The following is a 17,057-nucleotide window of genomic DNA, read 5'->3' as shown; positions in this document are numbered from 1 at the left end:
TTCACGGGTCCTCAATGCACAATGAGAAATAACCAAAACAGATCTTCAGAGGTCCTCAATGCACAATGAGAAATAACCAAAACAGATCTTCACGGGTCCTCAATGCACAATGAGAAATAACCAAAACAGATCTTCACGGGTCCTCAATGCACAGTGAGAAATAACCAAAACAGATCTTCAGAGGTCCTCAATGCACAATGAGAAATAACCAAAACAGATCTTCAGAGGTAAGGCCATGTTAGCGTTTTGTCTTGTCTTGTGAACAAAAAAAGTTGTGCAAAAGAAATCTTGAGTTTGATGATATAATTTGAAAATATGCTCTATTGCAATATACCGTCTTCGACGTAATAAGCGCCCACGGCGATATCCGCTAATAAATTGGCCAGTGAACAATTCTAATTAGCACCCCTTCCGATTGATCAATGTACACAAGACTTATATATTCGCTTAAAATACACACTCATCTGTTATATGCACACTTAATTATGGGCAATTAAATTCTGGAAAAATATATCTGTCGTACATAAACATTTCAGGCTGTCAGCATAAACCACGAAATTTATCTTTCAACTCTGTTTTTTTCCACTAAAATAATATTCTAATAAGAGCCCCTATTTCTAATTTTGAGAGCACCCTGGGCGCTTATTACTGCAAATACGGTATTTTTAATTGTGTCCATGTGATATACAAATTTCAGTTATATATATATTTGGAAATATTCTCAAATAATCAGTGGCCTTAACATGGATGAGGCTTTAAAGCTGCCATCATGTTACTTACAAATGTTCCAGCTTGCAAGCCTTTGGCGACGTACACAGCCGTGACAACATCCTCCTTCTCTCCATCACTCACAGCCTTCAAGACATCCACAACGCAGATAAAACTGAGGAAGATGCTGAAAAACTAATAGGACAAAATCATTAGTAATAAGGATGAGAGAGCTGGGTTTAAAGCCACTTTTATAAGCATTTCAGATACTTTATTCGACATAATAAGCGCCCCGTTCTCTTAAGCGCCCAAGGCAATATTTGCTAATATGTTGGCTAGTGAACAATCCCAATTAGCACCCCTTCCGATTGATCAATGTACACAAGACTTATTTATTCGTGTATAAAATGTGCGTTATATGCACCCTTAATTATGGAAAATATATCTGTCATATATAAACATTTCAGGCTGTCAGCATAAACCATGAAATTTACGATCTTTCAACTCTGTTGTTTTTCACCAAAATAATATTCTAATAAGAGCCCCCTATTTTTAATTTTGAGAGCGCCCTGGGTGCTTATCATGTCGAATACGGTATAGTCGAATACAGTATTTCAGTTATATCTCGGCGAGTCAGCTTAATGTGGGAGGAAAGACAGAAGTGATGCATGTCTCAGATGTTTAGCACTTCGGTGAAACCCACGAGCACGGGTATGGTGCTGAGAAACCTAGAAACATAATCTGGACAAACCGGGATTCAAACCCATGATCATAGGTTTCTGGCGTTCAACTCTGCACAGTGAAATCGCAACACCTAAGATGACTGGTGGCTACCTGTGCCCCACAGACAGGCCTCAAAGTTTAATTTTTTACCAAGTAGCAGCAAGCCATATGGCTACAGGCATTTTTTTCCATGTAGCCAGTCCTAAAATCAAGAAGTCATGCCAACGTTGTAAGTAGCCAAAAGCATTTGAAATTATCTTTTATCAAATAACTATTATAACATGTACAAGTCATAGCACTAGTCTTGAAATTGTATATTAGTGGAAACTGTACTTGATTTTGTTATTTGTGACTCAAACAATGATGCAATTTATGTAACTAGATTATATAGGTATATCCTTGCTTATCCAATGAGCATTGTCAACTGAAATAAAATACTAATTACATTAATATTTATGTATTTCTGTTCATTGTCGACTTTAGGAGGAATTATACACAAGTACAATTAGTAGCACTAAGCTGACATGTTTTCCACAATCTGCTATTATTTATTTTTGTGTCTTCAAATTTGAAGCAAAACAATTTAGTCACCACAAGATATTTTTCAAGGAACTCTGAATTTTAGAAAAATTGAAATTTAGGTTGAATTGATGATTGTTTTAGTCGCAACTTTGAGGCCTGACAGATAATCAGTAACTCTGATCTGCCAGCAGATTATTCCCTACATCAAAAATGTCTGAGAGTTGAAAATACATCGCCGTGATCACCATGTGATCAGTGATCCTTGAGAGCATGTTGAGTGTGGATAGCCCTGATCTGCTGGACTTTGGTCCAGTGAGTGAGTAAGTGAGTGAGTGAGTGAGTGAGTTGGGTTTAATGCCGCTTTTAACAGTATTCCAGTTATATCGCAGCGTGTCGGCTTAATGTGGGAGGAAAGCCCGAAGAGATGCAGGTCTCAGACGTTTACCACTTCGGTGAAACCAACGAGCACAGGTATGGTGCTGACAAACCTAGAAACATAATCGGGGCGAACGGGGATTCAAACCCACAATCATAGGTTTCTGGCATGCCCAAGGGATGCAACTCTGCACAGTGAATCGCGACGCCTTAGACGACTGGGCCACAAGTTGCCAACAGTTGGCATCAATAAAACAATTATTTATTTTTTAAGTCAAGAACAAATCTTACCTGAACTATCAACATAGAGATATTAATACTAACTATTCCATGACATATTAGTTTAAGAGAGAGTATATGTGTGTAGTCATAGTTACTGTTGCTTGCTGGTTGACAAAACAGACAACCTGGCTCCAGAATTTTCAATGACGGAGATTGGGGTCGCCAAAATAAAAAGCCCACGGCCAAGCTTTTTATAAATGAATCAATAAATATTTACATGACGGTACTGATACATATCAGGGAATCATCAGACTATTATTGTAGTGTCATCATGATCAGGCAGTTAACTGCATTGTCACAGACCAGCTGCTGACAGAATAATGTCGCACACACTGACAGTGTAGAGCCTGCTGGCATCTGTTGCATCTAGAAAGACGTTAAAAGATGGTACTTGTTGTTACCCTGCCTGGCGCTCGACATTAAGGGGCTAAAACAAGGACTGGTCGGCTCGGAGTCAGTATACTGTGTCTGAGTGGGGTATTCATGTTAAACTGCGGCATGGTATCTCAGTGAGCTAGCACTATAAATCGGCATCAGTCTTTAGTACAAGCAGTCACACAAACACACACACGTACATGCACGTTGCTATATAAGTGCAATAATTTTGGACGCAACGTTAAACCCCATTTCACCACCTAGATCAGACAGGATTTGACATCTTCATTCTCAAGGACACTGATTCATTGCCATGCAGAATGTCCTACAACTTTTTTGACAAAATTTTGTGATAATAATAAGATGTAGCACGGAGATGTGTGACATAAAACCTCACTAGGGACACATAAAACCCCATATCCCCCACGTGGTCTTGTTACAATGAATTTATGTTTTAATAGGATATTGTAAAATAATTCAACTAAATTCCAAGTTGACAGAAAACAGCTGCTTGATTTAGCTGAGGCAAGCATGTTCTATGTAACGTGACATCCATTGGCTCGGAAAAAGCATGCAGCTTTTTTGCTGTGAAGTGGGGTATAAAGGATTTAGTCTCTCAGAAATCCACGTGCAGCCTGTAGTGCTCCTGGCGGGGTATACGAGATTCATTCCCCGCTGAGAAATTTATGACCCTCCAAGGCGGGTTACACAGTATTTTATCAAGATAACGTGGACCAATCAGATCTCATCATTTTGACACGGAGGTATGAAAAAGCAAAATGTCACATCAATGTTATAAAACAAGGTGTAGATCGATGCTCATGATGTCAATCACTGAGTTGTCTGGTCCAGACGGCCTATTTTTAAAGCTGTCTTACAGCCAAGTTACCTTAAGTTTCTGACAAAAATCAAAACACTGTCGTACAGGTCTGTGTTAGGAGCTTACGTACAATGGCAGCCAAAAGACGGCTCTATTTGACAGTATGGGTCCACTGTATCATTTCTGACCACAACACCGAGTGGTTTCCACACTCACTTTCAAAACAGGAACAAGTCCTAGCAAACATCGCAGAGATATCTTATTACGGATTACCGTATTCGACGTAATAAGCGCCTAGGGCGCTCTCAAAATTAGAAATAGGGGGCTCTTATTAGAATATCATTTTGTCGAAAAAAACGGAGTTGAAAGATAAATTCCGTGGTTTATGCTGACAGCTGAAATGTTTATATACAAGAGATATATTTTTCCAGAATTTAATTGCCCTTAATCAAGGGTGCATAGAACACACGAGTGCGTATTATATGCGAATACATAGGTATTGTGTACAATGATCCATCGGAAAGGGTGCTAATTGGGATTGTTCACGAGCCAATATATTAGCAAATATCGCTGTGGGCGCTTATTAGAACGGGGCGCTTATTACGTCGAATACGGTAGTACTTAGGCCTAATAGCAAGTTGATAACAGATGATATTTTACAAAACTAGCAGTGTATTTGCATACTATCGCAATGACTTTTTCTTGTCAAGTTGTCAGTTAAAGAGAGCGAGTGTCTTTTCTTGTTGACTATTAGTACAACGTATGAAATGAGTGAGTGAGTATGGTTTTACGCCGCTTTTAGCAATACTCCAGCAATATCACAGCGGGGGACACCAGAAATGGGCTTCACACATTGTACCCATGTGGGGAATCGAACCCGGGTCTTTGGCATGACGAGCGAACGCTTTAACCACTAGGCTACCCGACCGCCCTACGTATGAAATATATACAGCACCTAGTGGAGTGAGCTCCTTGTCTGGATGGTATGATGTTTGCGAATCATTTAGCCTATGAACGAATGATAAAAACAAGATGACAAACCCCCCGGCCCCCACAAATTCGAGAATTTGAGAGAATGTCTATCTAATGTGTCTGTCCGTATACAAGAATAGTTATTGAGCTATCAAAACAATACCATGGAATTGGGATTCAGAAGTTTGTATTTCTATGTCAGGTACACACCACTATGAACAAAGTCAAAGTCAAACTTGTTGCCATGGAAGCAGAAAAACAAAAATTCCAAAGAAACCTGAAATAGCGAGAGACACCAGTTGACAACCTCATCTTTGTGTGTGCAGACTTTCAAGAAAGAGTACCCATTAGTTTTAGAGATATGGTCCGGAAAAACACACCACTATGAACAGAGGCAAAGTCAAACTTGTTGCCATGGAAACAGGAAAAAATTGAAAATTGAAAAATCCCAAATAGCAAAAAGTACCACTTCAGTCCATTATCAATACATGTACCAAATTTGATGCAAAACCTGGAAAATGTTTTAGTTCTGCTCCGAAAACAACAACTACCTCCGTTTCAGCTAAGTACAACTTGTTTCCGGGAAACAGGATCAAAGCAAAGTCCAAAATCGATAAAGGCACCACTTCAGCCCCTGGTTAACACATGGTACCAAGTTTGGATATAAAATCTTCCATGTGTAGCGACCATAAAATTTCCGAGTCCCGTGACAAGATTCGAACCACGGACCTTCTGATCCGAGGTCTGACGCCTTGTCCACATGACCAAGGATGTCATCTGTGGGATGACTCCACGCCCTGCTACATACTCCCCCGTCAACAGAAGGCACGTCCCGGGCCGCATATTAGAGTACTGAGGCTTATTGTGCTCAAACTTAATATGAACGTGCTCAGCCCCATGTTGGGCACCAATGTAGCGACCATAAAATTTCCGAGTCCTGTGATGGGATTCGAACCACGGACCTTCTGAACAGAGGTCGGACGGCTTGTCCATATGACCAAAGAGGTTAACCCCGTCAGCAATCTGACAAGGTAAGGATGTCATCTGTGGGACGACTCCACGCCCTGCTACACATGGATTTTAAGTTCCAGAAACAAAATACGGACGAACAGACAAACAAGGTAATGACTATATTTTATGCCGGGGATTAAAGTTTATTCTTCTGTTTTAAAATAAAAAATACTTAAGATGTGTATTGGTCAGTTTATAAGTAGTTTGATTCCCATTACATTCCTTCACAAATTATAGATTCTGTTCTCAGGGAGCATTTCCTTAGCCCCGTCGCAGTTGCCCGAGATCCTATATGTATGTTTCATTGTTCTAAGTTCAGGATTTCCTTCCCACATCCGACAAAAGGATGTTTGTTCAATGTGTTCGATGCAATCTATCGATTTTTTGATATAATGCACAAATTTCCTGTCCTGCCAGATAGTTTTCCTTTTTCTAGATGTTAGAACCTACCGAGGAGGTAGCCAGCCTAAAGGATATCCTGAACATCTAACCATGAACCTTACATACATACAGGATATTTACAAAGTTATTATTTCTTGTGTTTGGGAGTGTCTACTAAACTACTTGTGAATAAGGGGCGGTGGGGTAGCCTAGTGGTTAAAGCGTTCGCTCGTCACGCCGAGAACCGAGTTCGATTCCCGACATGGGAACAATGTGTGAAGCCCATTTCTGGTGTCCCCCGCCGTGATATTGCTGGAATATTGCTAAAAGCGGCGTAAAACCATACTCACTCACTCACTTGTGAATAAGTCACGATTTAACTATTAGTTTTGGATCATGATTTAATTTGGGGTTTTGTTTGCCTTGGCGAGTGACTTGAGGGACAGATAATCCTCAAAGGGACACCATGTCCAGAGTTATTATTTCTTGAAGATTTGTTTTAGTTTTAGATGCGTAGAACACCAGCATAAATAAAGTCTGTATTGCTACAAGTATTTCATTAACAGACATAGTGTCCCAAGGTTTGTTACTGGTCCTCGGCACAGAGGGTGCACGCTGCAGGCTGAGGTACTAGTGTAAACATATCAGCTGAGGTTAAGCAGGGCTCTCCTACTGTCCAAACTATGTTAGATACAAAATGGGCGATCGCATATCAAGATCACAATGTGTGTGTGTGTGCGTTCGTGAGTGTGTGTGTGCGTGCGTGTGTGACATATATGCAAAATCTTAATGTTGCAAATGGTTTATGACTGCTTCAAGAATAGTTCATATGGGTCTTTTTGTCAGAAGTCACTAAGATGTGTCTTAGCTAAGACAGCTTCATGCGTGCGTGTGTCACTAAGATGTGTCTTAGCTAAGACAGCTTCATGCGTGCGTGCGTGTGTGTGTGTGTGTGACATATATGCAAAATCATAACGTTGCAAATGGTTTATACTGCTTCAAGAATAGTTCATATGGGTCTTTTTGTCAGAAGTCACTAAGATGTGTCTTAGCTAAGACAGCTTCATGCGTGCGTGTGTCACTAAGATGTGTCTTAGCTAAGACAGCTTCATGCGTGCGTGCGTGTGTGTGTGTGTGTGTGACATATATGCAAAATCATAACGTTGCAAATGGTTTATACTGCTTCAAGAATAGTTCATATGGGTCTTTTTGTCAGAAGTCACTAAGATGTGTCTTATTACTCTTAGCTAAGACAGCTTCGAGAATAGGCCACCAAACTAGGTTATTTACCGCTGTCATATAGCTGGACTATTGCTGAGTATGGCGATAAAGAACAAACATACAAACAGACTCATAAAACCATGAAAACTGCCCAATCATACATGATCTGGTGCTGGTTAATCCCTGGATATTCATCCTGATAATTGGTGGCAGGGTAGCCTTGTGGTCAAAGCATTTGCTAGTCAGTGACGACTACCATCAATGGAGTCTTACTTGCCTTCAGCACAACTTGGCGGGGACAGACACTGCCACTAGTCTTTAGTCTCATACCAGTGAAACTTCAGGGACTAGTCGACTATTTTACATGAACTACTAGTCTTTAGTCTCAAACTAGTGAAATTTTCAGGGACTAGTCGTCTATTTTACATGATCTACTAGTATTTAGTCTCATACTAGTGAAATTTTCAGGGACTAGTGGACTATTTTACATGATCTACTAGTATTTAGTCTCAAACTAGTGAAATTTTCAGGGACTAGTGGACTATTTTACATGATCTACTAGTCTTTAGTCTCAAACTAGTGAAATTTTCAGGGACTAGTGGACTATTTTACATGATCTACTAGTATTTAGTCTCGTACTAGTGAAATTTTCAGGGACTAATCGACTGCTCCTAAATTCTATTTTACATGAGTGAGTGAGTGAGTTTGATTTTACGCCGCTTTTAGCAATATTCCAGCAATATCACAGCGGGGGACACCAGAAATGGGCTTCACACATTGTACCCATGTCGGGAATCGAACCCGGGTCTTCGGCGTGACGAGCGAACGCTTTAACCACTAGGCTACCCGACCGCCCCTATTTTACATGAACTACTAGTCTTTAGTCTCAAACTAGTGAAATTTTCAGGGACTAGCCGACTATTTTACATGATCTACTAGTATTTAGTCTCATACTAGTGAAATTTTCAGGGACTAGTCGACTGCTCCTAAAGTCTATTCTATATGAACTACTAGTCTTTAGTCTCAAACTAGTGAAATTTTCAGGGACTAGTCGACTATTTTATATGAACTACTAGTCTTTAGTCTCATACTAGTGAAATTTTCAGGGACTAGTCGACTATTTTATATGAACTACTAGTCTTTAGTCTCATACTAGTGAAACTCCAGGGACTCGTCGACTGCTCCTAAAGTCTATTCTATATGAACTACTAGTCTTTAGTCTCAAACTAGTAAAATTTTCAGGGACTAGTCGACTATTTTATATGAACTACAAGTCTTTAGTCTCATACTAGTGAAATTTTCAGGGACTAGTCGACTATTTTATATGAACTACTAGTCTTTAGTCTCATACTAGTGAAACTTCAGGGACTCGTCGACTGCTCCTAAAGTCTATTTTATATGAACTACTAGTCTTTAGTCTTAAACTAGTGAAATTTTCAGGGACTAGTCGACTATTTTATATGAAGTACTAGTCTTTAGTCTCATACTAGTGAAATTTTCAGGGACTAGTCAACTATTTTACATGAACTACTAGTCTTTAGTTTCAAACCAGTGAAATCTTCAGGGTCTAGAAGACTATTTTACATAAACTACTAGTCTTTAGTTTCATACCAGTGAAATCTTCAGGGACTAGTCGACTATCTTACATGAACTACTAGTCTGAAAGGAGCTGCAGACCAGTTGGATATGATGAACAACTTCTGCCCGTGTTGTCATCCAGGGATGCCGGACCAGTGTGGATCACAATCACGGGTATGGCGCTGACAGGCCAAAGATTATAGTCTGGCCAGCTCATCTGGATTTTGACCCATGGTCAGCTGATGCCACCACAAAGTGAGTGAGTGAGTGAGGTGGGTTTAATGCCGCTTTTAACAGTATTCCAGTTATATCACGGCGTGTCAGATTAATGTGGGAGGAAAGCCCGAAGTGATGCAGGTTTCAGACATTTACCACTTCGGTGAAACCCACGAGCACTGGTATGGTGCTGACAAACCTAGAAACATAACTGGGGCGAACCGGGTTTCGAACCCACAATCATAGGTTTCTGGCGTGCCCAAGGGACGCAACTCTGCACAGCGAATCGCGGCGCCTTACACGACTGGGCCACCCGTGCCCCCTGCCAGCACAAAGACATCAATGTAAGCTCCTGCTGACTGTAAATGCCTTACCGTTTTCAGTGTGTTGAGGATGTTGATGCGGAGAGGCGTCGGATCGTCGACTGTGCACATATAGCCCAGGTAGAAGGGCAAGGTCAGCCACAGCCATCCACATGGCACCCACACAAGGAGGGTGTTCTGGAAACATGGCGTGAACTCGGGCCACCAGTTGTCAAAAAGTAAACTCTCATTCTGAAATGACAAGAAAACAGATGTACACACTATTTATTGAATCAACAGGAGAACTGTCTCAAGAGACTCGTCAATTAGTAGAAAATATGACAAAAGTCATCAAAAAACCTGTTTGTTGCCTGGATACTGAGATTGTACAACACAAAATATACAAGTCCAACATCTCAGTCGAGTCTGGACAAGACAATCCACTGATTGATATCATGAGCATCCATTCATGCAATTGGGATATGATGACATGCATCAACCAAGTCAGCGAGCTTGAAAACCCAATCCCGTTAGTCGCCTCTTACGCCAAGCATAGTTGCCTTTTATGGCAAGCATGGATTGCTGAAGACCTATTCTATCCCGGATCTTCACAGGTCCACATTGTAACCATAGTTTCACACTGAAGCACATGTAGCACATGTAGCACATGTCGTGTCTCACCCAGCAGTGGGGGCGGTCGGGTAGCCTAGTGGTTAAAGCGTTCGCTCGTCACGCTGAAGATCCGGGTTCGATTACCGACATGGGTACAATGTGTGAAGCCCATTTCTGGAGTCCCCCGCCGTGATATTGCTGGAATATTGCTAAAAGCGGCGTAAAACCGTACTCACTCACTCACTCACTCAGCAGTGAATGGGTACCAGGTAGGAAAACATATTTTACAAAAAAAACAGATGCTAAATGACCTTTATAAAAAATAATAAAAAGGAGCCCAGAGACTCTCTTCATTTTGCTGAAACTGCAGTTTTTCCACGATTAAAGAATTGCATGGGCAATATTAGATAGTCTTCGCTCTAGCTGATATATTTTCTCACGGGTTCGTAATTCTATATACACCGATTCACAAAATGGCGCTTGTTGTTAATGGCAACATATAACGATCATTATGAGATTAAAAAACCCCACGAGAAACAGCTTCCCACATTATGAAAGTGGATGACTGGTTTGTTAAATCTTTATTAGAAATAATAATGACTTTTTCAATATAATTAAAACGTTTTTCATCTTATATTTTTGAATATCTGCGAGTACCGGCACATGTCTTGCAGTCCGACTTCACAGTGTTATTTGCCTTTCAATTCCTGGTTCGGCTTATCTGCGGGTCATATCATTTTCTCTCGTATTTCAATGGTCAAGTTAGCACCTCGGCTTATCAACGGGGTCGGCTTATCCGCGGTCATATACGGTATATTTAATTCAGGGTCTGTATGACCGACTAGGAGCTCCCATTTAACAATATTGGCATTGATCATATAATGGGTAGGTTTCTTGGCAGGAAAAAGCTCGGCAAGCCTCAGAGTTCTCCCACTTTCATCAATCATGTTGATATATTTGATATCAAAAGACGCTCGGGTGAGATTCTCTATGTTCTGCCTTGTGTGTTTCAGAAACGCGCCAATTTTCGTTTTTGGAGTAAATGTGTAGGTCTTTTGAAACACTTTGCAGTGACCAAATCTTTTGAAATCTTTTGGAAACCTTGAAAGGGTTACATTGGCTATCCAAATATGTTAAAATAAGCACAATGGTGTTGCGCATGCGCGTGCGGTAGCACCCCAACAGAGGCCTCTGACGTCAATTTGGATACCTTCAAACGGTTGTATTTCCCTAACGACCTATTATATGTCTGTCGGATTTGGTATCAAACGTCTCAGAATTTCAAGAGCTTTCCAACGAAAAATATAATATCATTATCAGAGATTGTTTTTACTACTCTATAAAGTAGTGATAAGCATTTTTCACATGCTATCAGGGATTTTTCTAGACCTGTCTAGTCTGCAGTACCGGTAAATGATCGTGAAAATTCAAAGTGATCCTCAAAATTTATGAAAATAAGTACATTTAAATATTATTTTTTTTAGCAATTTCACTATTTTCTCCCAATTTGCAGCGTCGGAAATTAGCACTTGTCCTGTAGTCCTTGCCAAACTGCCCAATAATTAAGGTATCATAAGGACTAGTAGAAATTTGCCATTTTTATGGACTTTGCTATATGTTCTCTTTGAAAGGACTAGTGGAGTTAAACTGTCAGTTTCTAGCACTGATTTGCTTGGAACAGCTTTCACTGAGAACTACACAGACAGTTAGGAGTGTCTACTAGACTAATTGTGAATAAGTCACATTTTAAATACAAGTTGTTGATCATGACTAAATTTGGCTTTTTGTTTGCCTTGGCGAGTGACTTGAGGGACAGATAATTCTCAAAGGGACACCATGTAGACAGTTACCGTATTCTACGTAATAAGCGCCCCGCTCTAATAAGCGCCCCTGGCGATATTTGCTAATATATTGGCTAGTGAACAATACCAATTAGCACCCCTTCCAATTGATCAATGTACACGACACTTATTTATTCGCGTATAATATTCGTGTGTTATATGCACTGTTAATTATATATCTCGTATATAAACATTTTAGGCTGTCAGCATAAACCCAGAAATTTATCTTTCAACTGTTTTTTTTTCACCAAAATAACATTCTAATAAGAGCCCCCTATTTCTAATTTTGAGAGCCCTGGGCGCTTATTACGTCCAATTTCCGAGCGTGTCGTCATAAGCCCGATTCAATTCTCAAAACATTAGAGCTCCACACAGAGAAGCAGACAATGCAAGCACTGCGCACCATAGCTGCAGTAATGTTTTTTTATGAGACAAATTAAAGAGTAAGCTTGTGTGTTTTTCTTACGGATGAGTTACTAAATACTAATTGCCAGCTTGATTCTATTGGAAGCCAGTGTTTATGAAAGCCTAGATAACAAGAGAAATATACGACGGTTATATGAAGCCAATCACTCTCCTACCCAGAGTTCCTTGTGGCCAGCCTCTTTCCTCTGAGAGCTAGAGATATGGTCACTTTGATGTGTAAAGCTGTATTGTCATGAACCCCACTGTCGCAGTTGCTGTAGTATGCTTTAAGCCCATCTGTTATTATTTCAGAATAAGTGTGTTTGTTTGCAAACAAGATTGGTTGTTGGTTGGTTTGTTGTTTAACGCCGCACTCAGCAATATTCCAGCTATATGACGGCGGTCTGTAAATAATCAAGTCTGACCAGACAATCCAGTGATTAATATCATGCGCATCGATCCACGCGATTGGGATCGATGACATGCATCAACCAAGTCAGAGAGCCTGACCATCCGATCCCGTTAGTCGCCTTTTACGACAAGCATAGTCGCCTTTTACGGCAAGCATTGGTTGCTGAAGACCTATTCTACCCCGGAATCTTCCCAGGCAGGCCGTCACGTTGAGTCAGTATGGGTCCAACGTAAGGACGATGACATTGGATGCCCACCGCTTAACGAAGTGTGTCGCCGGAATGGTGACCTTGAATGGTTGCAGTTGTCTGTGTTGCTCGTCGCCTTTGTTCAAACAAGAGAAAAGTTCTGACATGGAATAAGGCGACCAGAGCAGAGTTATCGGCACACCCCGTTGCAGTGGTGACTCAGCATAACACCACAACACGGCTATGCTAATTTGCATATCACGTGACCAGACTTTTCTCTTGTTTGTAAACAAATACGCTTTTTCAGAAATCAGAACAGAACAGAAACATGCAAGTATTTTGGGGCGCTTTACATATTGTTTTGCATAATTATATAGATATCCTACTGCAACAGAGAAAGTTAGTTGCATGACAATACACATTTAGACTCTCTCTGTTGGGCTTCAATGACAGCACATGGAGCCGTACAACCAATGTAAACGTAGGATATAACTACGCAAATGGAAATATTCTTTTCACGATTTATAATATTTTCTCAATGAAAGTTGACCATTCTATGACATATGTTTATTTAGATATGTGGGCGTGTCAAAAATGAAACAGATGAAAAACATATGCAATATCTTGAATGGACTGTACTATATATGCTAGTCGCATGGAACTCTGGGTAGAAGAGTGGGTTATCGGCTATTGTTTACAAACAAAACTTCAAAATGGTCGACATCCTGTTCCTTTAATTAAAAGTCATAAGTAGATCACTATACTTCGAATTGTTACTTTGTAAGTGTCTGAAATCCCATATTTGTGTTAACTTACATAACTGATATTACCATGGTGAACTATATATATATACATGATATAGGCCAGTGGCGATGTTACATAACTTGGGATTATCAAGGATTTCTAAATAAGTTCACTTGGCAGGAAAATAGGAAATAAAGATATTTTGAACATTTTATAAAGAGGAACTTTATACATCCCCGTTGGGATTAATTACTGATATTTTGTTAGCAGTATACATGGGGCCTTTATCTGCCTCTGAAGCCATGCCGTCTAAATTAATTCCCGATAACCCTCTTTCTAGGTAAAATACAACCAATAAATGAATGAAAGTTCTGTCAAAAATAATTTTTTTTGTTTCAACAGAATCTGCGAATGCGGAATCAAAATCAACCATAGATGTTGGCCCATAGCCTTGAGTATCGCCCGTCATTCACCGACATTGATCACCTGCGGCGAGACTGAGAGTTTAAGCAGAGAAGGGTTTCAGCTCTCCGCGTCACTGTCGTCTACCCACTGAAATTAACTTACAGTCCTTGTAGTAATTTTGTTATGTGTTAGGTGGGTCAATTACCTTACTTTCCACACAGTTTGAATAAATGACAACGTGACCACAAGTTATACTTACAAAAATAGCAGAATCTCCACAAAACTCCTGGAAGCTCTCAGCCATTTTGTTGTTACTTTTTTTTGTTACTTCAAACCTGAAGAGTCATTTCTGGGACGTTGAGGCCCTGTTGAGGTTAGCTATTGTAATGATGTTTGTTCCTATTTATAATTCGCGTTATCAAAGCATTTGTGTCATCAATGAAAGGGGGGGGGGGGGGGGGGGGGGAACTGGTTTTGAATGATTATAAGAACATTTTAATGGCCTTAGAGAGAATGTATTCTGAAATAACAACAAGTCATTGCGCGAAAGGGGAGAGAATGAACCCAGCCTCGCCGTGTTGGCTGCAATCGCGATAAATCGAATGGAAAAGCGATTCAAGATATCTTTATCTACATTTTATATGAATGTGTGAGAATTTCCCAACCTTGCGTGTGAGCGTGACACAGGTGATAAATGCGTGAGATTCACGCGAGATGCGTGAGAGATGACAGGTATGATATTTTGACAAACAAGTACAGGAATATATATATATATGTACAAAGTATGGAGACATGTAATGGCTCTATTTTGACGTCCGGACTAACGAACTAAAAACTAGCTGAGCATTTGGGCTCTTTTGCGATACATTTGTATTGCCTATTTGATAAGGAAACACCAGCTTCACACACACACACACACACACACACACACACACACACACACACACACACACACACACATATATATATATATATATATATATATATATATATAACGAACTAAAAACTAGCTGAGCAATTGGATTCTTATATAGATATTTATAGCTTCATATATAGATATGGATATAGATAGATAGATATAGATATACACACACACACAAATATATATATATATATATATATATATATATATATATATATATATATATATATATATATATATATATATTCCAGTTATGAGGCATAATGACGCATGGAAACCACCTTAGAGACCTGACAAAGGTGAATGTAATTTGTTTCAAATAGGTTTAATATAATATATAGATTAAACCTATTTGAAACAAATTACATTCACCTTTGTCAGGCCTCTAAGGTGGTTTCCATGCGTCATTATGAACTGCACGTTTTGTATTTGCTTGTCGATATGTACTTAAACTTTAAAATGACCATAGTGTTCTTTTATACCCTGTATAAACACAAAATATGGACTTTTTTTCCAAACAGGACTCCACTGCGATCTCATATGTATGTGCTTTTTTATGTCCTCAGGCGCATGTACATTACGCAGCAAAAACATGGGTTTTTGCTGGGAATATAGCATACATATATAATTTAATTCTCTCTGGGTATGAATAACCTCGATTATTTCCAAATGAATTATCGCAACTCAAATTAAAACAGATGGTTTATGATAACCACGGTGAACAACGCAAGGTCACCAGCTGTCTGCGTGAGGGTCAGCTTTGCCTGTACACGAGTGTCCAGAATATAATATAGTGTCCACAAGGGTCAAGCAGGTGTTGTGACCGGAGCGCTCCACAGATTAAGCTGACCGGGACAGTTAACCTCTGTTACACTTAGGAGAGTGTATTGAGTAAGTCGAGAGCTGACCTTTCGGACAGCGTCTGGCCATGGCGGCCTTTCCCACGGCTTAGATCTGTGTAAGCCACTGGACATTGCGCTTACAAATGTCACGGCGACACACTTGAAGACAACCGCAGAAGTTTGTTTGTTTGTTGTTTAACGCCGCACTCAGCAATATTTCAGCTATATGACAGCGGTCGGTAAATAATCGAGTCTGGACCAGACAATCCAGTGATTGACATCATGAGCATCGACCTACGCATTTGGGATAGACGATGATATGGATCAACAAGGTTTGCGAGCCTGACCACCCGATCGCCTCTTACGCCAAGCATATAGTCGCTTCTTTAGACAAGCATAGCCGCCTCTTAGGACAAGCATGGGTAGCTGAAGACCAATTCTAACCCGAATCGGTTTCTGGCGTGTCAAAAGGGACGCAACTCTGTACAGCGAATTGCAGCGCCTTAGACGACTGGGCCACCCGTGTCCCCTCTGGTAAATGAAGTACAGTAAACTACGTTTATAACGATCACGCTTAAAACGCACTGACCGATAAAACGAACATATTATTAAGTCCCAGCCATTTGTTGTGTGTATGCTGTATATATGCTTATAACTACGGTTATTGAGAAATAAACATTAGTGGTCCCTTTGAGTTCGTTATAACCGTTGTATTGTATTGTATTGTATTGTATTGTATTATATGAATTGTGAACATTTATGGTCATTTACTAGTTTTAAACCGACACCTGTGATAATCTAGTACTTTTACTGTCCTTTGTCGACAGGTTTATATTCCAAATTGATGTATTGTATAATTTGATATAGTCACTATATGGCTGAAATATTGCCGATGTGACTTTAAATATTAACTCACTCACTCACTCGTTATAACCGTAGTTTACTGCATGTTAAGTTCACGGAGTGAGTTTACCTGCTGTAACTGTCTATCGCGCCAATACAAAGTAACATTGATAAAGATCACTATACAGTAAACTACGGTTATAACGACCACGCTTATAACGAACTAACGGATATAACGAACTAACTTTTTAGTTCCGACTATATGCTGTAGTTATGCTGTATATATGCTTATAACGATCTACGGTTATAACGAACTAAAATTAGTAGTCCCTTTGAGTTCGTTATAACCGTAGTTTAC

The 17,057-nt window shown here is 39.9% G+C and overlaps 1 protein-coding gene across 1 annotated transcript in view; it reads right to left on the bottom strand.

Annotated features, from left to right (window-relative positions):
- LOC139458166 (multidrug resistance-associated protein 1-like) overlaps window positions 1–14,396 on the bottom strand; it is a 58,983-nt gene extending 44,587 nt beyond the window's left edge. Inside the window, exons 1-3 of the mRNA XM_071239498.1 lie at window positions 14,352–14,396; window positions 9,559–9,738; window positions 781–903 (exon numbers count right to left, since the gene is read on the bottom strand). Coding sequence (XP_071095599.1) covers window positions 781–903; window positions 9,559–9,738; window positions 14,352–14,396 — 348 coding nt within the window. The remainder of the gene's footprint in view (window positions 1–780; window positions 904–9,558; window positions 9,739–14,351) is intronic.
- Window positions 14,397–17,057: the final 2,661 nt, after the last annotated feature.

Source organism: Haliotis cracherodii, unplaced genomic scaffold, assembly GCF_022045235.1.
Source record: "Haliotis cracherodii isolate W230 unplaced genomic scaffold, xgHalCrac1.p SCAF_12, whole genome shotgun sequence".
In the NCBI taxonomy this organism is placed as follows: Eukaryota; Metazoa; Mollusca; class Gastropoda; order Lepetellida; family Haliotidae; genus Haliotis; species Haliotis cracherodii.
Note: the sequence above shows the minus strand (reverse complement) of the source record. Positions and strands in the feature narration are given on the sequence as shown.